The sequence below is a fragment of the Pezoporus wallicus genome, unplaced genomic scaffold (genome assembly GCF_028554395.1).
Source record: "Pezoporus wallicus isolate ANWC-B61680 ecotype Strahan unplaced genomic scaffold, APGP_CSIRO_Pwel_v1 contig_12974, whole genome shotgun sequence".
In the NCBI taxonomy this organism is placed as follows: Eukaryota; Metazoa; Chordata; class Aves; order Psittaciformes; family Psittacidae; genus Pezoporus; species Pezoporus wallicus.
Window position 1 is genome coordinate 14,277 of NW_026638124.1, and position 23,753 is coordinate 38,029.

Here is a 23,753-nt window from a genome sequence, read left to right on the forward strand (position 1 = left end):
GTAACAGCCTGACCAAGTCCTCGGGAGCAGTCACAGGGCACAGGAGCTGTTGCGCACTTTTATTTCTTGTTTCCAGAAGGAATCTTGCCCTTGCTCTGGGCTCCTCATTCCACCACAGGCGTGTATGACCTGGCGCTGCTGGTAGCACAGTGCCCTTGGGCACTGGCAGCCCTCCTGCGAGCCAGCATCCCAGGGGCTGTCACTGGACTAGACATCTAAATGTTGAGACTATTAATACACCCGGATCCTCTTCCCTCCCCTGCTTCGATGGCATTTAAACTATACTTAGCATTGCTAGAATTTCTCCTCAAGTGCATCTTTACACTTAGCCATGACCCTGTTTCCCTCCCATCACCAAAGCATTCTCAGGGTGCAGTGCCTGGTTCTGGCACAGAGGGGCAGTGCAGGAGCCACCCTGGGGAGGAACCCTGCAACCCGTGGCGTGCAGAGGCAGGAGGTGAGAGTTGCCCTTCTCCTTTGACTTCTCCTGCAGGATGTGTCCTGTGGTGTGTCTGGGAGCGCGGCAGACGTGTGGCTGCCCTGGCTCGAAGCATGGCTGGAGCCATGTGTCCTAAGGGGTGGGAAGGGGCTGGATCCTGCACCTCGTGGGTGCTGTGAGGGGAGCAGGATGGGGCTTCCCCAGCACACCAAGAGCTGACACTGCTGGGGTGCAGCAGCTCATCCATGGGGCCTGTCCCCCATGCTCCGGTGCAGTGAGCTGCCAACGACTGGCTCCAGTGCCCAGCCAGGGTCATGGCTGGTGCGGAGCGGGCTCTGTGCGGTGCCCACTCCTCTTCCTCCCCTGGCCAGCCACTGCCACAGAGCCCAGCTCTGCTCCCTGCGGCGGGGGCTGCAGCTGTGTCCCAAGGCACATACTGGGGGTCCTGCAGCCCAGCCCCACTGGCACCTGCCTTGTTTGTGTCTTGGCTCGGGCCCTGTGCAGCCAGAGGCAAAGTCGCTCCAACCCTAATGCAATGTACAAACCCCATCCCATCTCCAGGGCATGTTTATAAATACTAATACCACACCGGGGTGAGGAGGGCGGTGGGGGGGTGCCTGTGAGGGGCTGAGGCCGCAGGCACAGAAATGAGGCTGTTTACCTCTAAAAATCGAATCCAGTGAGGGTTTATTTTCCCTATGACTCGGATACTGTGCTTGTCATTAGATTAACTGGTGGGAGGAGGAGAGGTATGCGTTGTATCATTGCATTAGCGGTGCGAAGAGTGGCCGGCAGCAGGCAGGATCTACTTAGAACACCAATTTGTGGTGCTCAATTCCCTTGATAAAGTGGGAGTTCTCATGCGAGGCGCTGCTGCAGCCGCGGGGGAGCTGCTGCCCCGGTCACTGTGATGGCTCCAGCCCCGTTCCACACCTTTGGTTCCCAGAGGTGGGACTGCAGCAGCCTGGGCTCGGCCCCAGCACCGCTGGGGAAGAAACTGTTCATGCTGAGGGTGCTGAGGCGCTGGCACAGGGTGCCCAGAGAAGCTGTGGCTGCCCCATCCCTGGCAGTGTTCAAGGCCAGGTTGGACACAGGGGCTTGGAGCAAGCTGCTCTAGTGGAAGGGGTCCCTGCCCGTGGCAGGGATTGGAGCTGGAGGAGCTTTAAGGTCCAACCCAAACCAGTCTGGGGTTCTCTGCCTGGGCTGTATGGGCTGGTGGCAGCACCTTCACTCCACCAGGTGCTGGGAATAGTGGCTCCTGATGGGCAGCCGAGGGCTGTCTCTGTGTGTTTGTGTGTGTGGTGTACAGGTTGTGCTGCCTGAGATGCACTGTGGGGTGCTGGATGCAGGCTGTGCTGCCGAGACCTGCACCCTGGGGTGCTGCCAGGGCGCACATGGCAGTGCCACGCCATTGTGCTGGGTGCAGGCTGTAGGGGGACATGCACGAAGCTCCCCACAGCCATCAGGTACAGCCCTGCTCAGGGTGCCACCAGCCATGAGCCCCAGCCAGCCCTTGCCATGTGCCTTGGCCCCCAGGGGTGGGGGTCAGGACTCAGCTGCCCCAACACAGGCCCCTTGGGGGGTGATGCGGCCAGCCGGGGAGCAGGACACAACAAGGGGCTGTGGGGCAGTGCCATAGACATTGCCACAGGGATATCACAAGGGCTGGTGCTGGCTTGGGCTCCCTGTCATGGTGTGCAGACGTGGGGCCCTGGGCAGGGTCTGGGGGTGCTGTTGGCTCTGTGGGGCCATTGCAGGGGTGAAAGTGGGGTGTTTCCATGGCAATGCTGGAGCAGCAACCCCGCGCCTGCAGTGCCCATATTTACCTTCCCAGAAACAGCTCCCTGCTCCAGCAATTTGCCTCAATTAGGCCCGTTACCGCGTCAGGAGGCCGCAGTGACGCAGCGGCCGGGGGGCCAGCGGCTCTGTGGGGGCTGCCGCCTCCAACCCCATGGCTCTGCACAGGGTCTGTCCTGTCCCCCTCCATGACCCCACCCCTGTCCCTGCATCCCGCCCACACAGACCCTGGTCCCTCATTCCCCTCCCCTTTGCCCACTCAGCCCCACAGCACGGCTCCATCACGGGTAACGTCCCCACGGCACCGCTGCGCTGCCCCATCGACTGCCGCAGGCACCGCGGCACAGACCCCTCTGCCCCACGTCCCCGCTGCTGGCTCTGCGCCGGCCCCTGGCGCTGGGTCCCGCTCGGCTGCGGCAGACAGAAAATTGTCAAGTAAACAGAGGAAAAGTACTGGGTGCTGGGAGTCGGGCGCAGCGCAGCGGGGCTGCGTGTGGGGTGCACACAGGGGGGCACCCCAGGAGCCATCATGTGCTGAGGGCCCAGTGCTGGGGGACGGGCAGTGCCCCGGGCAGCGGGGTCACGCCAGGATGCTGTGCATCCCATCATCGCCCCACGGGGCAGGGTGCCCCTGGCCAGAGGTTCGTCTGCCTAATCCCTGCACACCAGGCAATTGTGGTGCCCAAAGCCTCGGCATCCGGGCTTAGCGCTCATGTGCACAGCACAAGCCTCTTACGGTGCCGGTCCCCCACGCTCCCTCCCTGTCACCAGCACAGAGGGACCCCAGGGCCCTGCACCCCATGGCGCTGCTCACGGTGCCGGCACTGGAGGTGGCTGCTGCCCGGTGTGTCTGGGCCAGCTCCCAGGAGAGCGGGGTGCCGGCGGGCAGAGCCAAATGATTTAATTAAGGGCTGCTGGCAGCGGGAGCACGGACCCGATTAGCAGCCGGAGCAGCGCGCAGTGGGAGCTGGAGCCCCGGACAGCAGCAGCGCCGAAGCTGCTGCCTCCTGTCTGATGCTTGCATGGGGCTATGGGGTTGTGGGGCAGGCAGTGGAGCTGGGGCACAGGCAGTGGGGCTGTGGGGCTGTCTTCTGGTACAGCCCATCCATGCTTGGGTAGCCCAGCTCCCCATCCGTGGCTGTATGCGTCACCCCATGGTGCCCATGGTATCCCCCATGCCCACAGCGCGGACAGAGAGGTGCAGGCAGAGCTGGCCCTGCAACCCGGCACGGGCACACACCTATTTACAGTTACAACACATAAATTACAGCACCGCATGAAGGGTCTCAAAGGCGCACACAGGCAGCACCACAGGACGAACACCAGCCCCACACACGGATTCCCCCCCCCCCATCCTTCCCCACACCGTCTGGGTCCTGCTCTCCCTGCCTCGCTGCAGCCAGCCCCGCCACGGCGATTCCCCGCGCACTCCCAGCCACGGGCGGCATCGTCCCGGCAAGGGCAGGGTCCCGCAGGGAGCGTGGGGCCGGGCCCGGCTCAGAAGTGGCTCTCGGCCGTGGTCTCGGGGAACTCGTAGCAGTGGTGCCGGTCTCCCAGGGCGAGGTGCTCAGCGGCCCCACGGCCGCTCCTCTCCGGGCGCTCGGCGCTGCGGCCCAGCCCGTTGGCGCAGCCGCTCACCAGCTGGTGCTTCTCGCAGGAGCCGCCGGCGCCGTTGCGGGCGCTGGGCGCGTGGCTGTACGTGTGCTTGTACTCCTCGGCCAGGTCCTTCCCCAGCTTCCAGCGCTGCCACCTCTTCAGCAGCTCTGCCTGCACCTGCAGGCAGCGCCGTCAGTGTGGCCTCGTGGCCCTGGCTGCCCCCCCGGCTGCCCCCCCATGGCATCCCCCTCACCTCCTTGTTGACGAAGCAGTAGAGAATGGCCACCAGCATCCCCTGGAAGAGCAGCATGAGGTGCACGGCCGGGACACGACCCCAGCCCTGAGCTGGCCCCTCCAGGATGGGGGGTCCCAGTGGCTTGGGGCTCACCTGGAAGGAGCTCAGGAAGAGGTCGAAGAAGAGCTTGACGTAGCGCAGGGTGCCCTGCGCGTGCTCGTCTGTCACGAAGGCAAAGACCACTTCGTGGATGCCCAGCAGCGGGATCAGCGTCAGCGTGGACTTGGCCAGTCTGTGCAGAGGGGCGTCACGGGGCGGTGCATGAACAGATACGTGCACATGTACACGCATGCACATCAGCGTGTGCACCATGGCCCCGCAGGGCTGGGACCGTGCCCGGCACCCACCTGAACTTGTAGTCAGTGTAACGCATCTGGTGCGCGCGGAGCTTGGAGACCAGGATCTGGATGATGCGGATGAAGATGAAGAAGTTGATCTGCAGAGGAGCAGATGAACTGTGAGGGGCAGGGGCAGGGAAAAGCAAGGCGGCACCATCCCCTGCCCAGGGCATCCCCTCTCACAGATGCTGAACATGGGGCTGCAATGGCCAGAGCCTCGGACTCACCAGAATGGCAAGGAACACGGGGAAGCGAAGGATCCACCAGAAGCCCATGTTGTTGTTGGTGGTCCAGCACCTGCACAGGGGAGACACAAGGACAGGGACCAGGCAGCTGCTAGAGCCTGGTGTGCCATTGGCAGCCCCAGCTGAGCAAGCACCATGGCCAAGCACTCTTCTTGCACGGGGTGAGGATTTGGAGCTTCTCCAGAACCACCAAACCATCCCCACCATTCCTCAGTGTGTCCTACGCGTGCCTGCCCATGCCCCCCGCATCCACAGGCTGCTGCAGGGGCTGGTACTCACTGGATGTTTTCATAGAGGAACTTCACAACGACCCAGGGGATGAGGAAGAGCAGGGGTGCTCCTGGAGGGGAGGCAGCAGGGCCAGGTGAGGCACAGCAAGGGATGGGAATGGGGCTGGGGCACCAGCCACCTGCACTCACCCCAGCCGATGCACAGGTAGAGGGTGAAGTAGCTCCGCTCAGAGAAGACAGCCACCACCAGGAGGTTGTGCAGGTAGATGCCCTCCACCAGCAGCCAGCAGTAGTTGGCCACGATGCCGTACTGCATGAAGACTGTGGCCGCACGGCAGCCCGCAGCTGCCTGTGGCAGGGGTCAGCGCTGTGGTGCTGCCCGCACACCCCCGGCCCCCAGCCCCACACTCACCTCGTCGCTCAGCCAGACGTGCACGTTGTAGTCGTCGATCTTGTCGCTGTAGTGGGTCTTGAGCAGGGCATCGATGACCAGCACGGAGACGCCCTTCAGGATGAAGGAGGCGAAGAGGTTCATGTGGATGTAGTTCCTCATGCAGTGCAGTTTGCTGCAGAAGTGGGGAGCTGCGGTCAGTGCCCACACCCAGCCGCTGGCACAGCCCCAGCCGCTGGCACAGCCCCAGCCTACCCCCATCTCCTGCCCCAGCCCCCAGCACGGGTGGCCATGCCCATGCCCATGCCCCTACCTGAAGCCCAGCAGCAGGCCCAGGGCGAGCAGCAGCGCGCACAGGGACACCGAGTACCCCACTGTGTACATCACCTTGAAGCTGCCGTAGGTCTTGGCAAACTTCTCCTGGTGCAGGCAGGAGCGGGTGAGGATGGGGGAGGGTCGGGGGTGAGCAGGGGCAAGGGAGGGCTCCCCGCACCACTGCCCCCCTCTGCCCACCTGCGCCGCCAGGTCCTCGGCGTCCTGCTCGCACTGTGTGGCGTTGCGCAGGGACTGTCCCCTGGGGCCCGTCACCCACTGACCGTCCGCCCCACAGGTCTTGAAGACATGTCCGTGCTTCACTGCACAGAGGGGAGGGGACAGTGGGGCGTGCTGGGCCCTGTGTGACTGCCTGGACCAGAGCACGCACACGCGTGTGCACACACAACACACGTGCACGCACGTGCACCCTCCAGCCGTTACCTTTCTGGTGCCAGGGCAGGAACCAGGGGCAGGGGACGCTGGCGGTACTGTTGGGCGCCGTATCGGGCCAGCAGGAGAACTTGTCAAAGGTGCGGTTACAGACCAGCTCTGCGGAGGAACGGACGTGGCCGTGCCTTGGCCTCACCTGCGCAGGGTCCGGGCACTGGCTCCACGCTGGCCCCTGTCCCTGGTGCCCGACCCACCGGGACCCCTGCAACACTCACCGGTGGGCGCGGGCAGGCGGCTCATGTTGCGGTGGCATTCCTCGCGATACGCCTTCCAGCTCTCCAGCAGGGAATCTGTGATCTGGGCGCAGGGGCCCTGGGGGCAGCGGCGAGTTCTTGTCACCCTTGTCACCCACACCCATGGGGGGATAGCCGCGGGTGAGCACAGGCTATCACACTGTGCCATACTGTGCCACGTGGCTGGCAGGGCCGGCAGGAGAGGGCAGGGGACACCGTGATGCTGCAGTGAGGGGCGGCTTGGGCACAGGCAGCACACTGGTGTGGGTTATCCCGTCCTTACCTGGCAGCAGAGCAGCAGCAGCAGGAGGCTGAGGACACGTGGCTGGAACATCCCTCTGCATGGGGAGCAGCGCAGGGCCCTGGTCCTACCGGCCCTCGGCACCTCCTCTGCCCTGGTGACGAAGCCGCTGGCACGTGGGTGACCCTGCACAAGATGCTGGGTCATGGGGAGCTGCCACGATCACAGCCCCACTCTCCTGCCCCATCCTTGCCCCCCTGGCTCTAGCATTCAGCTGGTTGGTGTGTGCTCTCCAGCAAGGCTGCAGAGCTGCTCTGTACCTGCCATCTCCTCAGGACAGCATCGGAACTGTGGCTACGACACCCCTCTGCCCACCAAGCCAAATTCCCCAGCTCCTCCCTGGCCAGAGCACCAGAGATCAGCCCTGCACAGGGCAGACCCTGGCATTGCCCCAGTGGCTGCCTACAGAGCCCCCTGTGCACAGACACAGAGGGGGCCACCCCACACCCTGGCCCTGAGCCCAGGACCTCTCTTCATGTCTGAGCATCTTCCCAGAGGAGGTGCCCCACTGCTTCCCCTCCTCGCCTCCCCACTGCTGCCACTGCTCCAGCAGCACCAGCTTCAGACCTGCTTCCAGCAGTGGAGGTGGCCAAGACCCCAGACACCCTGGGACACCCCGGCCCTGATCCTGTCGGTGTCTCTGGTGGGATGGGGACAGGCCAGGAGCCGATGGCCGCCAGCCCCAGGGCATTAACCAGTAACCTGAAGGGATCCCGGCTCTGCCCTGCCCCTGGGACCAGCTTGTCCCTGCCGTGCCACTGCGTCTCCATTGCCCCCAGCTCAGGCGAGCGAAGAGGTGCCTCGTCCGACACCCAGCACCACGTGCACAAAGCCCAGCTCACACGGCCCTGTAATTCCCTCCATCCCCCTAAGCCGGTTATGGGGCTCCTGAGGGGGATTTCAGCTCTTCCAACACGGGGCTTCTCTTACTGTGGCCCCACGGCGCTGCGGGGTGAGGGGCTGCAGTGCTGGTGCCACCGCAGACACTACAGCATCACGGTGGGGGCAGTGGCTGCGCTCCCCGGCCAGCGCCGCTCCCAGGGCTCCCTGCTCTGCCTGAGCCTATTTTTATCCCTGGGAAAGTCGCGTCCCGCCCGTGCAGACCCACTCTCCGTGTCGCAAGCGCGGCTGCTCGAGGAGCTCATTAATCAGAGCGCGGGGCTCCAGATGCGGCTCCGGGAGCGGCTCCTGCCGGCGCCACCGTATTTAGACAGTCCCGGGGCAGAAGGAACCGTCTCCAGGGACAGTCCAGGGTGGGCTCTGGGAGCAGGGACCTTCGGTGGGTGCCCACTGGCCACCAGCCCCGCACCACCCTATCTGTCCTCACCCCCCTCGCCAGCCCCAGCCCAGCTTCTCTGTCCTCATCCCTTTGCCAGCCCCATGTCACATCCCTGTCCTCCTGCCCCATCAGCCCCATGCCGCATCCCCCGCTGCCCCATCCCACCGCTACCCATGGCCCAGCTCCATGAGAACCTCCCGGTGCCCGGCCCCTGCCGAGCATCCCTGCCCTGGGAGGAAGCCCTCCTCCCGGCAATCGGGGCAGCAGCGCCTCGCTGCCAGCCCCTCTCCGGGCCCGGGGAGGCAGCTCTGGGCCAGAGGTGTCTCTATTCTTAGCTCCTGCACTGGGATTTAGCGGCGGGGAGGGCTCTGGCCCGGAGTCCCCCGGCCCCGGGGCGCAGCCGCGGCCAAGCTGGGCAGACTGCACTGGGTGAGGGGTCCTGGCGCGGGGCACGTCACGCTCCTGCTGCTCGCACCGGCTCCCCCTCGAGCGGGCCCTGCCCGGGCTCTTTGCCCCAGCCGCCCGCGGTGCCGTGCAGCCGCGCTCTGTGCGTCCCCGCGGGGCTCAGGGCCCAGGGGCTCGGCTGCCCCATGGCGTGCTCCCAGAGCCCCGGGCTGTTTCTATCAGACACGTGCAGAGCAGCCATGGACCAGCTGCCCCTGCCTTGGTGCAGATGGGCAGTGCAGGGAGGGAGCAGAGGACCCGTGTGGCTGCTACGGGGGTCTGGGGTGCTCGGACCTGCCCAGTGTTGGTACCCAGAGCAGTGGTCACTGCAGGCTGGATGTGCCAAGGCCACCAGTAATGGGAGCCCCTCAGCAAGGCAGCACCATAGGAGGGACCCAGCTCCACCTCCCTTCACTGAGCCCATCTGGCTCCAGATGGTTCACAGCCCTTCACCCCCGGCCAGGACCAGGCTTTGGGGTCACCCAGCCGTGCTGACCATGGGCACTGGTGGAGGTTCCCGGCACACAGTGGGTGCATTGGGCTGCGATGGGCACAGGGGACTTTTGGCCCATGCTGGCATTGGGCAATGTGGCGTGTTCCCGTGTCGCGACTCTGTGGCTGCTGACCCCACAGAGGCTACATACAGCTAACACTGCCCATGACAGGAGAGGGGGGAACAGGAACCAGCCCCAGGATGGTGGCACCCACATGGGGAAAGGTGCTGAGCTGGAGGTACGGAGGTGTCAGACATTGGCTCCATCATCCACCACTGTGGTGGGGAGAGTGGAACCATCACCAACGTCTGTGTTCATGTGCTGAGCCCTTCCTGAGCCATTGGTGCCAACTCCTGCAGCACTGGGGGCAAAGCGGAGAACCTGGAAGCCCCTCAACCGGCTTCCCTGTGCCCCCAGACCTGCAGCTCATGGCCCTCAGGTGTGCTGGCCTGGGGAGGGAATGGGGAGAGCCCAGTACCCAGAATGCTGCACTGCCAGGCTGCTGCCACTGCTGCGGCACTGCAGCAAACAAGAGGGGATGGATGGTGCTGCCCTGCAGCAGCTCTGTGCCCTTGCAGGTCCCCATGGCCAGCTGAGCACCAAGCAGCCCTGCCTGGGGTCAAACTCCCTCCTCCTCACACCCCCGTCAGCTTCCAGCAGGGATTTTGGTGCTCCGCTCTGGCTGTCACCACACGTGTGAGGGAACGAGTTCCACATCTGGGAGCGCTGGAGCCAATTGCCACATGGATCAGCGGCTTGGTGCAGCCTCCACGGGGACACTCATGGGCATCTGCAATGTGAGCCGGGAGGTCCCTGGGCCAGCCATGGCCCTGCACAAGCACCAAGGGGCTGGTACAGCCCGGCACAGCCTGGCACAGCCTGAGCCGGCCATGTCCCTCCCCACAGCGCAGCCCCATGCCCAGCTGCTTGCTCGGTGGGTGAGGGGGGAGGCTGCGCTCTCCGGACACAGGGATTAGCCCCCAGCGTGCTAATGCGGTGCTTTCCATGGCTGGCTTGGCTGGGAGCTCAGAGCTCCACGCCAGCACGGCAGGGGCTTCAGCACTTGGCAGATGAGCAATGGTGCAAGGCCAGGGCTGATGCAATGCCAGCACGAGCCTGGCCATGCAGATGCTGCTCCACTTTCTGCCCAGGACCATGGCAAAGCAGGACAAGCCATGGGGGAGACAGTGGCGGTGGGGAGTCTCAGGGGGTCTGTCCCTGTTCCTGTCTCTGCCCTGAGCTTGGGGATGCCACCCGCTCCCCACCTGCCACCCACAGTGGCTCCAGTCCTCTCCGGGGAAGTGAGTACCGTGGACTCTGGCAGCGGAGGCAGAGCTGAACTGCCCGGAGCAGCCCTCTTGACATCAACTGGTTTGCACAGAGCTGCAGGGCTGTGGAAGCACTAAGCAGCGGCACACAGAGAGAGGCACCCACGATGGCAGATTCTGAGTCACTTTGGACCAAGCAAACCTAAACCAACCCTGACAGCTTTTTCGTCAACAGCAACATAGGACGCAAACAGGACAAAAGCTCTTTGCATCACCTCCAAGACAGCCCTGCCACCAAGAGAGCATCTTCCATAGCTGTCTGGTACCAAGTACCAGTACCACACTGCTCAGTACCATGTGTGCTCTGCCAGCACACCTGTGCAGCCAGGCAGTGCTTAAATAACACCCCTTGCCTAGCAGGCTCTGGCGAGGGGATGCTGAGCCCCTCAGCATTGTGTGAAGGGCTCACAGTGAGCCCCTGGCCCCATTTTTCAGGGGGTGAAAGCTTGCACTTCTCTGTGAGACACACATGGGATGCTGAGCACCCTGGTCATGGCTCAGCGAAAGGGGCATTTCTTGTTCATCACATCGCTTGAAAGCCCATGACACACAGGAGGATGGCGCGAGAGACACGGTGTAACACATGTGGTTGGCATGTCACAAGGGAAGCAAAGGGCTGGGAAAAGTCTGGGAAAAGGTCAGTGCAGAGCTGCATGTGCACACGCCTGTGCTGGGAGCTCAACACCCGCCTCCCCACCAGCTCGTGTCACAAATGGACACCGTGGTCATCAGGGAGCTGGGGACGAGCTCCCAGTGCCCCACTGAAGAGTGAGCTCAGAGCCTGCCCTGCCCATGTGGGCATTGAACACAGCAGCCATCCTAGAAGGGTCTCGCAGTGTCCCTGCCTGTCCTGAGTCACCCACCGCACCACGGCATGGCCAGAAACCAGCCATCAGCAGCCCGGAGGCCGGAGGTGCTGCAGGGTGGCCGAGCCCAGCCATGGTCCCCAGACCCACTGGGCTGGGACACACAGACAGGGACAGGGCACTGGCCACGGGGGACCAGGACAACAGGATGCAATGGAGGAGCCCCGAGGCACGAAGCAGAGCGGCTGCCCCGTCTCCCTTGCTTCTGGCTGCCGCTGCCTGGCTCAGCACAGGGCACGGAGCAGCGCTGGGTGCATGCTCTCAGCCCTGTGCTGCTGAGCAGGGCTCGCAGCCACATTTGTTCATTAACTATTTTGAATGCACATTTTGCCTCTTCTCCGTTCAGCCTTTTCTCTTTTTCCCTCTCCAGGCAACAGAGCACAGAAAATCCTGCACCGCGGCGGGCGGAGCGGGGCAGGATTGGTGGGAAGGACCCGGGCTGGCAGCTGGGGCGGCACTAACGCGCTGAGGAGGGGTCCTGTGGGCCCTGAATTTTCCTGCTGATGCACAGATAAAGCTGAGGAAATCCCAGGGGCAGCAGCTGGATTTGCCATGGGTCAGGACACTCACAGCAGGGCTGGGCTCCCTCCGAGGGAGCAGGACGTTGGGAAGCGCAGCGCCGGGCATGGGGGGATCTCAGCGGCTGCTTTGGAGATGCGCTTGCGGTCAGGAGGACGGCAAGGTCACATACCCAACATGTCCTGATTAAACAAAGCCATTTACCAACGCCGTGTTGACACAGCAGAGCTTGGGACAGAGTCACAAAGGGCATTCGCGATGGGCCCCTGCAGCACCCGGGAGGCTGGGGCGCTGGGAGGGTGGAAAAGTGTCCCCTGCTTGCTCCCCTCGGCTGGGGAGCGGCAAACACCGCCGTGCCCACGGCGGGAGACCCGGCGGGCACCACCCGGCCCGGGGTTTCCCCGGGAGATGCTCCCGCTGAGGCTCACGACAGCGCCCGGGGTGCCGGTGCCGTGAGACCCGGCGGCAGAGTCGCTTCCCCTGTGCCAGCGGCAGCGGCGCGGGCTGGGAGCAGGAGCAGCTCCGCCGGGACCCCCTGGCCCAGGACACCGCTACCCGAGGCGTTCAGACCCGACGGGGCCGGCGCCCAGCACCGAGGCGGCTCCGGGAGCTGCTGCTCCGGACTCCTGCGGCTCTACCGCGGCCCCGGGGATGCGCATTCGCCACCCGAGCCCACATCCCCCCGCCGGGACGGGCGGTATCCCGCCGGACAGGGACCCCCGAGACCGCGGGGACGGGCGCTCCTCTCCCTCCTCACCCGCGCTCCTCGTACCTGTCAGGGCTGGGCTAGCAGCAGCTCCCCGGTGCATCTCCGCGCTGGCGGGGACCGGTACCGGAACCGGAGCGCTCGTCCGCTCCGGCGAAAAGTTTTGCCGGAGCCGCGGCGGCGGCGGCTGTGGCGGCCCGGGGGGAGGGACCGGCGCGGGGGGAGGGACCGCGGGCGAGGAGCCGCGTCCGCCGCCCCGCTCCCCCCGCCCGCACGGGTGGGGCGCAGCCCGGTGCCCCCCGCCCGGCCCCGCATCACCGGCGGCCGCACTGCAGAGCTCGTCCCCCCCGCAGGCTCCTCCGCCCCGCTCCCGGGAATCGGCTCTGCTCGGCGGGGGCAGCGGGACCGGAGTGTCCCGGGCTCCGGTGCAGCCCCGCTGGGTGCCGCTGGGTCCCCCGGGGTGGTTTCTCCAGCCCCGCTGAGGCGGCCCCTCTCGGGTCCCGGGCAAACCTCCGCTGGGAGGCAGGAGCTGCTCTGATCCCCGCTCCGGCCGGCTGCCGCTGGAGGGGCCGGTCTGTGCTCACCGCTGGCGAGCACATCCCGCCGCGGCAGCTGGTGACCGGGCACACACCAGGGCTTGCGGACCCACCGCTGCTGCCCCAAAGACAGCCCCACCACCCCACGAGAACCGGCAGCCCCAGCACCATGTGGGCATGAGGAGCCCTGTGGGATCCCCCCCAGGTAGCGGGGCTGGGGATTGGGGCGCTACAGGGGGCTGGTAGAGGGCAGGATGGGACCAGGGGGATCCGGACAGCAACAGCAAGTTCAGGTGCCACTGGCAAGGGGCTGGTGCCAGGCCAGAGGCCTCTCATTCTCCGATGTCAATAAAAAGTGCTCCTACGTGTGCCACACTCTGGCATGTGTCTGGCCATCGGCCAGTGAGGCTGCGGTGAGGCTGCTGTAAGGGACATGGGAAGAGGAAAGGTGGGTGCTGTGGCCCAGGGCTGGCGCAGATGGTGGCATCACGGCTGCTGCTGGCTGGCACCAGGCTGTGCTGCTGGAGGGCAGTGGGGTTGGGATGGGCCCCGCAGCTCCATCACTCTCCTGCTCCACCCCAGCCTGGGTGTGGGTGCAGAGCAGCACCCACCAGCGCGGCTGGGGGTTAGAGCCAGGGGTTCAACTCGCCCCACACTCACCTCACCATGGCTCTCACCCGGGGCCAGGCGCAGGAACAAAGTGGCGATGCCAGCCAGCATCATTAGGCTTCGTTAAGGTGACGAGCTTTCAGTGCTCTGCCCGCCCGCGCTGGCTCTGTTCCGCCTGCTGCAACCCAATTAGTGACACATCCAGGAGGCAGCTCCCGCAGTGAGGCAGAGGCCGGCGGGCGCCCTTGGCATGGCTGATGCTGGGCACAACTCGGCACAGGGCTGGCCCAGGGCACTCAGCCCACAGCTCCCCACTGCATGGGGCTGGGGCAGGTAACAGGGCACAGACCCCCCCCCGGCATGGAGGGAGCTGTGCTCTGCTCTCTGCACTTGGCTCCCAAACTGACCCCTCGCAGCAGGAGGGGGCACAGCATTCCTCATCCCCTGAGGCAGGACACCAGGCCCTGAGCTTGCTTCACCTTTTATTACACATGAAGGTCACAGATATTCCAGTTCTTTGATCCGCTGGGACCACCTCATGCAGGGGTGGACATGGCCGGGGGCTGCAGCCCCCATGCAGGGTGGTGCAGGGTGAGGGGGGCACAGGGCAGCCCGGATCCTGTAGCCTGGGACAGGGCTGGTGCAGGACATGGGGCAGGTCCTCGAGCACTCATTGCCAGGCCTGGGGCCATGCCCTGGGGGAAGAGGGGCCAGGAGAGAGGGACTCCCACTGGCAATGGAGCAGAAGGGCAGGGGCTGGGCAGCTCCCCCCCTCCCTGGTCTCCCATCATTGGTATGAGGCACAATCCCTGAAGAAGGCAGCAGCCACCGGTGCTGACGAGTTTTGGCCAAGCAGGAGCAGCGGGGGAGTGTGGGGACACAGAGGCTGTGCTGGGGCCAGGGGAGCAGCACAGGGGCCACAGGCACTGTGGGACAATGGGGCTGTGCTAAACCTGCACCTCCCTGTGCCCCTTGCCAGCACCACCTGTGCCCCAGCACAGGCCTTGCTGAAGGGCAGGCTCTGACCCCCAGCCCCACAGGCAGGAAGGATGGGGCTGAGGGGGGCATGGACAACACTTGTGGGCAGTGGGAAGACGCCAAAAAAACCCCAGACCAACAGTGCAGAGGGGACAAGGGGCCCAGGATAGCCCGGAGGTAACAGAAATACTGAGAACAGGGGTGAGAGGAAGGGGAATGCTGAGACTGGCCAGGCACAGCGCTGGCAAGGCACAGGAGCAGGGGTGAGGGCCAGGGGACTGGCACCGGCTCAGGTAGTGGAGGGGTCCTGGGGTCTCAGTGGTGACCCAGCGCTCACCCTGGGGTGAGGCAGGGCCTGTCCCTCCTCCTCAGGTGCTCACTTTGATCCCAAAGTATTTGCGTAGCTGTTCCAGGAAGACAAAGGTGAGGATGGTGTGAGGAATGAGCCGGATGGCAGCAGGAATGAAGCCCTGGAAGAGGACGGGGAGAAGGGGAAGAGTCAGCGTGTGTCTGGACCTGGGCCTCCCCGTCATGGCCAAGGTGCCCTGCAGCACCCTGAGCGGTGCAAGGCTGCGGGCACAGTGAGCCCCAGGGAGCAGGGACCTTGGTGACGGGCAGGGACGGTCACAGCAGTGAGGGAGGCACCGCAGCCATCGCTGTGCACTCAGATCTGTGCCAGGCATTGACCCCTCTGCCCCAAACACATCAGTGCAGCATCACTGCTGTGTCAGCAGAACGGTAGCAGAAGTTCCAGCACAGGAACCAGCCAGGCTCCGGCACAGGAACCAGCCAGGCTCCGGCACAGGAACCAGCCAGGCTCCGGCACACGAACCAGCCAGGCTCCGGCACAGGAACCAGCCAGGCTCCGGCACACGAACCAGCCAGGCTCTGGCACAGGAACCAGCCAGGCTCCGGCACAGGAACCAGCCAGGCTCTGGCACAGGAACCAGCCAGGCTCCGGCACAGGAACCAGCCAGGCTCTGGCAGCAGGGTCCCAGTGCTGCTCTGGGCGCTCACCTCTGCTGCCAGCCAGCCCAGCCTCCCCCACTCCACCCCACCAGCCCATCCCATGCGGCCCCAGGTAGGCACCTTGTAGAAGGCGAGGGGTCCGAGCTTGGCAGTTTCCATGGCACAGTGGGTAACACCCTGGAACAAGAGGGACAGACATGAGGAGGTGTCAGGAGGCAGGGGCCAGTGCGCAGAGGGGACAGGACGGGATGTACTCACCCGGTACTCGCCCTGGGAGTTCATGAGGCGGGTCTTGAGCACGTCCAGGGGCTGGCACAGGAATGTGGCACATCCGCCCTGGGGAGAGTGAGCGGGTCAGCAGCTCATGGTGCCAACAATGGCCAGGGCACCAGAGAGACACACAGCTTCGCGCCCGGCCCTGTCAGCAGCTCTGGCAGCCCTGCCTGCCAGCAAACCCCATCCCAGTCCTGCCTCCCCTCATCAAGCCCTGCTCACAGCGATGAAACTGGCCAGGAAGTGAGTGAAGATGTTGTCTGACAGCAGCCCAGTGGCAAGAACCAGCTGCTTGGCCTGGTCATAACAGGAGAGCTGCGGAGACACGGCCCATTACTGGCACATCCACCCTCCTCACCACAGCAGGGACAGCCCCTGTCCCTACCCGGGCACCAGCTGTCCTCCAGAGCTGTCCTACCTGCCCAACAGTGACCAGGGCCCCTCGGCTGGATGCCATTGTGGCTCCAGAGAAGAGTTTCTTTAGGCCCTCTGCGGACAGACAGATTGGGATCAGCACAGCCCTGGGACATCACCCACACTCCCTTCCCTGCCCAGCCCGTGTCCCAGAGTGTCCCAGACTCCCCACCCAACAGTGCTTGAAACACAGCAGCAGATCTGCTGCACAGCCCTGCCTCCTTCCTGCTGCCGTTCATTCCCCTTCCCACCCGCTCCAGCCCCCCGTGCTTTTCCCAGCAGCTCTCCCGTTCACACCGGAGCACAGCCGGGCTGCCCGGCCCAGCCCCAGCCAGATGCTGCAGAGGTGCTCTCAGGCCCCCTTCCATCCCCTCTGCCTGCCCCGGCTGAGCGAGCACACGCGGCAGCTCCAGCCAGAGCTCCCGGCCCCATTCATCCAACCGCGCATTCCCGGTGCCAGCGAGGAGAGCGCGGGCAGGCTCACCCTACCCGGCTGGCACGGCCTCACCTTCCCGAAGGACGCGGTACATGCCGTCCAGGGCATGGGAATAGCTGGAAGGAGCGAGAGGGGAAGGTGTCAGGGTCCGAGGCTTCCCGGCAGCCCCGCGCAGGCGGCTGAGCTCCCGGGGCTGTGCTCCCGCAGCCCCAGCCCCGCCGTCCCCACAGAACGAACGGCCCCAGCCGCCGGTCCGGTGCTGCCCCCCCGCGGCCGCAGGGACCCCCGGTCTGCACCCGAGCCCTCACTCACTTGCGCCGCTGGGAGGGCGGCTGCTTCACGTCGTTCTGCATCCTGGAAGGCAACGCACCGCGGGGTGAGGCGGGGCCGGGGACCCGCTGTCCACCCCCAGCCCCAGGGCCCCGCCTGGGCAGCGGGCAGAGGCCCAGCAGACGATTGTGTCTCCCGACTGCAGCAGGACGGGAAAGGGGTCTCCAGCCCCACAACCCCCGGAGGCCGCACAAGGGGCTGGGGCTGGGGCTGTCGCACCGAACACAACAGCTCCAGTCCTGGCACAGAGCCTCCCACCGGCACCAGCCTCCAGCCGCAGCACGGCCGGTCAGGAGAGAGGTCAGGAGCACGGGAGCACCCACCACCCCGACTGCCGTCACACACCAGCCACGAGCTGCCCCCAGCAGCACCAGGACGTGGCAGCACCGACCTGACGTTCACCAAGTCTGCCGGTGTCCCCACGAGCCCGCCGGTGAAACCTGCAGCAAAGAGCTGGGGTCAGGGGCTCCTGCGGCCTGAGGCAACCCAGGGCGAGGGTTCCTCTGCCCCACTCACCTCCCACTGCACCCAGCAGCACTTTCTGGTAGAAGGGGGGAGGCCCCTGGCTGCCCCGGCCTAAGCGGTCCCGCGCTGTCTCATAGATGCCGAAGCGAGTCAAGGAATACGTCATCTGGAGGAGAGGAGGAAGAGCCACTGGGTCCCACTGGGCAGCCTGTCAGCTCCAGCCCTGCTGCCAGACAGCAAGGGCAGTGCTGCGGCAGGAGCTCCATGGGGGACCAGAGGCCACCGATGCACGGTGGCACTCACCTGCCGGCACAGGGAGGCGCTGAGCCCGTTGTACAGGGCCAGGAAACCGTCGTTGCGGATCACATGCATTGCCATCCCCATCATCCGCATCTTCACCTCCTGCTGCGTCTGCAGGTGGACCTGGGGCAGAGCCGGCAGTGTCAGGGCACCGGCCTGGTGCTGGGTGCAGGGAGCGCAGGGACAGCCAGTCTTGCCAGGATAACTTGTTAGCACTGGAGCAACAGCTCGAGGCTCCCTGCACCTCAGCAGCACTTGGAACCTGTCCCAAGCAGCCTCAGAGGGAGGAGGCTGGTGGGAGAAGGTGAAGTGCTGAGGCACCTGACCCAGCCCCTCCCAGGCACTGCGCTGCTCCGAGCACCCACTCCCCCGAGAAAGGCGCTGGGCCAGAAACACGAGTGAGCAACCGGCAGGAGTTTGCTCTGAGGAACCACGCCGGGGCCATGAATTCATGACCTCGTGCTACCCGCACCCTCACCACACACGGCGGCCACGGCCTCCAGAAGTCACTTCCCCTCCTTCCCAGCCACAGGAATCGCAGAGGCAGGAACACAGCCCCGCTCACGCGCTGGATGCCATGACCGGGCACAGCCTGGGAAGGAGGGTGCTCCGCTCCCAGCCTCGGCAGCGGGACATGGGGCTGGCCGGGACAGAGCAGCATGTCCTGAGCAGCCCCCTGCCCTACACCACAAACATCACGTGTGGGTCAAAGGGCCAGCAGATAAAATTAAGAAGAGCAAAGGGCCGCTGGCGGGGGCCCAGGCCTGGCTCCCGTTACGGAAGCGCCGGAACGGCCGGAGCGTGGGACACGCCACAGGACGCTGGGAACAGCCTCCCTCTGTGCGAGGCCGCAGGGCAGGGACCTGCCCCCGGGCCCGGCAGGCGGAGCCTGGACAGCAGCGGCCGGAGCACGGGCAGAGGCACCGGGCAGGCAGGTAGGGCAGCGCCGCAGCAGGAAGCCCGCTGCTGCCTCCCTTTCCAGGGCCGCGGGCGGGCAGGGGAGGCGCCGGGCAGCGCTGCGGTCACTGCCGGGACAGGCAGCCCCGGGGGCGGCCGGTGGCTGCCCGCGGCTGGTTCCAGTGGTCCGGCGGTGCCACGGGCTGGCTCCCACCAGGTTAAGGTCCAAAGGTACGGTGAAGCACCCTTCACCCCCTACCCTGCAGGCCCTGGGCCCCTCGTGCTTCCCCAGGCCTGCACCAGCCCCAGAGCAGATGAACTCTGGGCCAAAGGCAGGTCCGCGGTCAATATCCAGGTGTAAACTTGCTGGCAAAACCAGCCCAGGCTGCTGGGCTGCAGGGCACACAGGGGCTGCCTTGTGGGGACACAGCCCAAAAGTCACACCCGTCACTGGCTCAGAGGCAGACCTGCAAGCATGTGCCAGACAAATTCCCTTTCCTGGCACCTCACCAGGGCATCCTCCGAGCCCCCGTGGGCTGCCAGCCAGGCACAGCAACAGGCCGAGGGCCGGGGAAGCAGCATCCCCCTGCCAGTGCCGGCTCCTCTCCTGGGCCGGTGCCCGCCGCATCCTCTCCTCTCTCCAGGCGCGGGGTGGGTAGGGGCTGCCTGCCCCAGGCCGTGCCCTCCCGCTGCCCCTGCGAGTCCGGCCCGGGCTCCTTGCTGCTTGGCACAAGGCTCGGGCAGCGCTGGCATTCGCCCCGCCGTGGGTGCTGGCAGCGCAGGGCTGCGCGCGGCGCGCTTTGTGCGGGAGCAGGGATGCCAGCCCGGCCAGGGCGCCTCGGTGACACCTTGGCCTGAGGACACGGAGTGCAGCGGGCCCGCGTCCAGCGCTGTGAGCCCCGGAGGCGCTGCCGTGCCCTGCCCGGGCTGTCCAGGGCGTCCTCCACGACCCCGCATCTCCCCCTGGGCCGGCACCCTGAGCTCCCCGGAGCCCCCCCCCCCCACCGCATACCCACAGCTGCCCCTGGGCCCGGCCCGCGACCCCTCATCCCTGTCCCTGTCTTCCTGCATCACTGACGTGTCTCCGTCCCCCCGCCCCGAGCCCAGGGCCGCGTCTCAGCGCGCTCGGTGGCCCCACAGCTGCGAACCGGTCCCTCAGAACCGGCTTCCTGCAGCCGTTCACGGGTCCTCCGCAGCCGTTCAGCGACCCCGCGCAGCCGTTAAACATCCCCTTGCGGCCGCTCCCTATCCCCTCCGAGCCCCCCCCCGCCCCCCGGAGCCGCTCTCCATCCGCTCACCTTGAGCAGGTCCAGCGGGTGCGTGCAGCAGGCGGCGCCGCACGACGCGAGGCCGCCGAAGTACCAGCGCGATACGCGCCGCTCCGCCATCGGCGCCTCTCCGCGGGGAACACACGCCCCCAGCCGAGGCCACGCCCCCAGGCAAACCACGCCCCCAGGCAAACCACGCCCCCTTCGGGGGCAACGCCACACCGCCCACCTGCAGCACCGGGGGTGGAGAACCGGGACGATGATGCCTGGGACTGGGAAGGGAGGGAGCCCAGCAGTGGGGCTGCCATAAGGAGCCTGGGGTTGTGGCGGAGGCTCCTCTGCCTCACAGTCCCGGGCCCCAGAGCCACGTTTCCCACCCACCACCTGGTTAACAGGGAGGGATGAACCATTTCTGAAGGGTTTTCGGCTATTTATGAAGTAGAGTTCATCGCAGTGCTGGGACCAGATGGCAGCCCCACCAAACCGTAGAGCATTCTTGCACAGGGCCCCTTCCAGAGAGCATCCCCACTGCACTCAGAAGCACCCGGACCCTGGTGCCGGGGATGGTGGCAGTGGGGGTGGCTGCCATCGCACCAGTCCCTCCGTGGTGAGACAGGGATGTCTACTCCAGAACCACAGTCCCTCCTGCTGCCTCCAGTGCTGCTTTGATCTTCTCCGCTTCCTCCTTGGAGACGTTGGCCTTGATCTCCTGCGGAAGGGACTCCACCAGCTTCTTTGCCTGTGGGAGGGAGAGAAGTGTGAGATTGGAAACTGGTTTTCACTAATTGGCTTAAGAGATTCAGAGCCATGAGACTGACCTCAGCATAAACCCAAGGTCCAATGCCCAAGACTTTCACTTGAGCTATAGCACATCAAACCAGGGGCTGTTTAAATCTGACTGCAAGTGATGGCACATCCCCTTCAGCTCTGGAAGACCTTTATCAGTGAGTAACTGCTCTTCAATTCCTCCCACTGCATGCTCAGTGCCCCTGACATGCAGCCCTGGTGCCTGGGCTGCACCACAAGGGAGCTCCTGGCCTTTCCAAGTGTGACTGTTTTGGTTCACATGTTTCTGCCAGCAGGGAGGAGGCTGCAGGGTTCAGCTGTGCCAGAACACACTGTACTGGGTAAAAGAACTCCAGTACCGACAACACAATCTTCCCATTTGTGGGACTTTTTACTCAAACCACTGGTACGCTGCAGTTCTTCAGTGGTTAAGACATGCTGAAAAGCTGCTGAGCTCATTTAAAGGGAGTTCCTGCAGGGCTGCTGTGAAGAAAGGACAGGAACCCAGACAATAACCCCTGGTGCAGTCGGATGCTCTTCCTCTCACCCCAAGCAGCACAACAAAAGCTCCTCAGGTCCTTAAAACAGAGCTCACAAGGTTCCTGTGGCACAGGGCTGCTGCAACACCTCTGCCATGTGGCTCTGCAGGTACTGAGCACCAACAGCCTGACTCCTACCAGCAGAAAGAAGGGTTTGTGGCTTTGATTCCAGCTGGGGGCAGTGATGATGAACCCACGGTGGCAGAAAAAGGTGGTTTTGCTAGGGATGAGGAGGGGTTGTGGCATAGGCAGAGCTTGGCAGAACAGAATCCGGACAGGAGCCCATTGTGGCTGGCTGGGATGAGGACAGGGGAACAGCCAAGGCTATCTCCAGTTAAAACCCTTCTCGCCAATGCCTAACCACTGCTCTAAAGCAGCCCTGGTCAGAGCGGCTGTTCCTGGTGCCCTGCAGCAGGCCCCAAGCTGGTCTTGGACAGATCAGCTGTTCCAGCCCCAGCCAGAGTACAAGAAGACAGGAGGTGAGTGTGTGCCTATGCAGCTGCCTCAGAACGCCTTTCCTGAGTGCAGACTAGAACCCAGCTTGTGCTGACAACACCCCCATCTCATCGAGTTGTTCCTGGGGGAACTGACCTGAGCCCATCGGTGCCCAACACCAGAGGTTCTCCCAGCAATTCTGGCTTCCAAGTCATGGAGAGCCCTACAGGCAGGGAGGGATCCCTGCAAGGCTCGTTAGAACACCCCAACCAGATGAAAGCAAAACTGACAGTAAAGCTGCACCAGCCACGCTCTGAACACAATCTCACAAGCAGCAGTGATGGTTTTGAGTCTGGGTGTGCTTGAACCAAAGCACCAGCTCGGATAGGTCACACCTGGCAAAGTCTGCCAGCAATAACCTGCATCTACCAACCTCGGACCTGCACGGGAGCTGAAACCGGCTTGTTTGGCAGGTTCCATGCACGAAGACAAGTTGTTCAGCTTGAGTTCTCCAGGGAGCTGCTAATTACCCACTGGTTGTGTCCATTACTGGGTCTGGTGTTTTAACGTTCACATGAGACCCATCAGCTGGACCAGCCAAGCTGACAGTCACTCAAGCCAGCAGCCAGTGACACTCATGGCTCTGCCACTGGAGTTCCTGTTACTGAACTGTTTGCTTTGGGGCTGATCAACATGAACAGGTCAGAAGATTTTCTAGAAATCCTCTCAACTCCTGGGCTACCAGTAAGAGCAGCCTCTCCTCCCTGCCACCATGTGAACAGAAATGGCTACTGTTAACTCCAAGGCATGAAAGCATCACCTGTAGAGGACTGAAGCACATCAAATGCTTCCCCAGTAACAGTTCTATCCCATTCTTTCTTCCCAGCCTATGTTGTGGCTCAAGGGCACGAGCTCAGGCCCTCACAGGACTGTGAAAAGCCCATCTCCTCCCAGGAAAAAGGAGGAGGCACTACGTATGAAAAGAGCAGCTCTGGAAAGGGCCAGAAATATGGGCTGCAAGATGTGTGAACTGGAGAAACTGGACTAAATTCAGAAATATGACGGCCTTGACCAAGCAGGGAGAGTCCCAGCAAACCCAGTGAGCTGGGACCCCGGCTGCTCCCAGCTCTGCAGGACAGCTCACAGTAGCTCTTGGATTTGAGGCTGGCACAGAGGAATTTGAGGTGTTTGCTCTGAGCCTCCTTCTTCACCCCCTTGCTCCTGCCAGGGCCTCTGCTGTTGGCCACGCAGCAGAGGCGGGGGGAAGACCCTTCCCTAAATATGCCAGATGCATGGATGCAACCAACTCCTGCTCCAACCTCGTCTGCTCCCCTGCACCGGGACTGTTCTCCCAGGCCCGGGGCACCGCAGCCCCCTCCTCACCTGCACAAGGTTCACTCCTGGCACGAAGTTCTTCACCTCCTTGATCAGCTTCACCTTGTCGGTCGCCTTCAGCTCCGTCAGCCGCACGGTGAAATGGGTCTTCGCCTTCTTCAGCGGCACCTCCTCCTCCTCCTGCTGGAGCCACGGGCGGGCGGTGAGCAGAGGAGGGGGAAGCCCAGGAGTGGGGCCCGGGCCCCCAGCCCACCGTCCCCTCCACATGGGGACCCGCGGGGCCCAACTCCCGTCCCCTCCCCAGAGAGCCCGGTACCTGAGGAGCCGTCTGGGAGGGCAGGAGGGTGGCAGCCGCCGCGGGCATCACGCCCACGTCCGGGATCTTCAGCGTCTCCTGCGGGAAGAGCGGCCGGTGAGGCGCAAGCGGGCAGGGCCGGGCCGGGCCGGGCCGAGCCGAGCCGAGCCGGGCCGGGCCATCCTCGCCACCTACCTTCAGCAGCGCGTTGAGGTCGGCCACCTCGAGCAGCGTCAGCCCCGCGATGTCCCGCACGAGCTGCTGCACCTTGGGCGAGTACTGCTTGGCGGCCGTGTCCAGCGGCGCCCCGGCCAGCGCCTCGGAGCGCCGCGCGCGGCCCGTGCCCAGCGCCCGCGGCCCGGTGCAGCGCCAGGCGGGCGGCGGGCGGCGGGGCAGGCGCGGCGGCAGCGCGCGGGCGGCGGGCAGCATGGCGGCCGCAGAGGACACGGCGGCGCTCTGCCCCGCTCTCGATGGTTCCGGCGGCCCCCGCGCCGCCGCTCGGTGGTGGGGCGGGGCGGACGCTCTAGCCGCCGGGTCCGCCAGCACTCGTTCGCCCCTGTCGCCGCCCCGCCCGTCGCAGCACACCGGGCGCGGATCGTTCCCAACTCTTTATTAGCGCCGG

General features: G+C 64.8%; 3 protein-coding genes across 4 annotated transcripts; all 3 read right to left on the minus strand.

The window, feature by feature from the left end:
* Positions 1-3,447: 3,447 nt before the first annotated feature.
* GCGR (glucagon receptor) lies at positions 3,448-12,472 on the minus strand. The gene is made up of 14 exons (XM_057409606.1): positions 12,333-12,472; positions 6,613-6,756; positions 6,312-6,408; positions 6,088-6,195; positions 5,845-5,966; positions 5,645-5,751; positions 5,353-5,506; positions 5,130-5,289; positions 4,990-5,050; positions 4,693-4,762; positions 4,475-4,563; positions 4,221-4,359; positions 4,086-4,127; positions 3,448-4,009 (listed from the first exon to the last, which is right to left on the minus strand). The coding sequence occupies exons 2-14, from the start codon at positions 6,661-6,663 to the stop codon at positions 3,734-3,736; spliced, it is 1,476 nt and encodes a 491-aa protein (XP_057265589.1). The 5' UTR covers positions 6,664-6,756; positions 12,333-12,472; the 3' UTR covers positions 3,448-3,733.
* A 1,721-nt stretch (positions 12,473-14,193) lies between these two features.
* SLC25A10 (solute carrier family 25 member 10) lies at positions 14,194-19,886 on the minus strand. The gene is made up of 11 exons (XM_057409607.1): positions 19,772-19,886; positions 17,580-17,699; positions 17,328-17,442; positions 17,203-17,251; positions 16,794-16,835; positions 16,554-16,597; positions 16,050-16,120; positions 15,854-15,946; positions 15,617-15,694; positions 15,479-15,535; positions 14,194-14,859 (listed from the first exon to the last, which is right to left on the minus strand). Exons 1-11 carry the CDS (start codon positions 19,859-19,861, stop codon positions 14,758-14,760), a joined length of 861 nt encoding a protein of 286 aa, XP_057265590.1. The 5' UTR covers positions 19,862-19,886; the 3' UTR covers positions 14,194-14,757.
* Positions 19,887-20,150: 264 nt separating this feature from the next.
* MRPL12 (mitochondrial ribosomal protein L12) lies at positions 20,151-23,575 on the minus strand. Of its 2 annotated transcripts, none has more exons than XM_057409609.1 (4): positions 23,327-23,575; positions 23,153-23,230; positions 22,885-23,016; positions 20,151-20,480 (listed from the first exon to the last, which is right to left on the minus strand). In XM_057409609.1, the coding sequence occupies exons 1-4, from the start codon at positions 23,558-23,560 to the stop codon at positions 20,364-20,366; spliced, it is 561 nt and encodes a 186-aa protein (XP_057265592.1). In that variant the 5' UTR covers positions 23,561-23,575; the 3' UTR covers positions 20,151-20,363. The 2 variants fall into 2 exon arrangements, with proteins under 2 accessions (XP_057265592.1, XP_057265591.1); XM_057409608.1 differs by having other exon boundaries at positions 22,885-23,019.
* Positions 23,576-23,753: the final 178 nt, after the last annotated feature.

Coding starts and splice junctions, on each gene's coding strand:
- GCGR (XM_057409606.1), bottom strand. CDS start 6,663: ATGTTCCAGCCACGTGTCCTCAGCCTCCTGCTGCTGCTGCTCTGCTGC. Junction 5,507..5,644: donor GGCCTGCTGCTGGGCTTCAG/GTAGGGGCATGG, acceptor CCACTTCTGCAG/CAAACTGCACTGCATGAGGA. Junction 5,290..5,352: donor ACGTCTGGCTGAGCGACGAG/GTGAGTGTGGGG, acceptor CCCCTGCCACAG/GCAGCTGCGGGCTGCCGTGC.
- MRPL12 (XM_057409608.1), bottom strand. CDS start 23,560: ATGCTGCCCGCCGCCCGCGCGCTGCCGCCGCGCCTGCCCCGCCGCCCG. Junction 23,020..23,152: donor CCTCCCAGACGGCTCCTCAG/GTACCGGGCTCT, acceptor CCGTGGCTCCAG/CAGGAGGAGGAGGAGGTGCC. Junction 20,481..22,884: donor CAGGAGTGAACCTTGTGCAG/GTGAGGAGGGGG, acceptor TCCCTCCCACAG/GCAAAGAAGCTGGTGGAGTC.
- SLC25A10 (XM_057409607.1), bottom strand. CDS start 19,861: ATGGCGGAGCGGCGCGTATCGCGCTGGTACTTCGGCGGCCTCGCGTCG. Junction 17,443..17,579: donor GCGCCTCCCTGTGCCGGCAG/GTGAGTGCCACC, acceptor CCTCTCCTCCAG/ATGACGTATTCCTTGACTCG. Junction 15,947..16,049: donor CCCTGGTCACTGTTGGGCAG/GTAGGACAGCTC, acceptor GTGTCTCCGCAG/CTCTCCTGTTATGACCAGGC.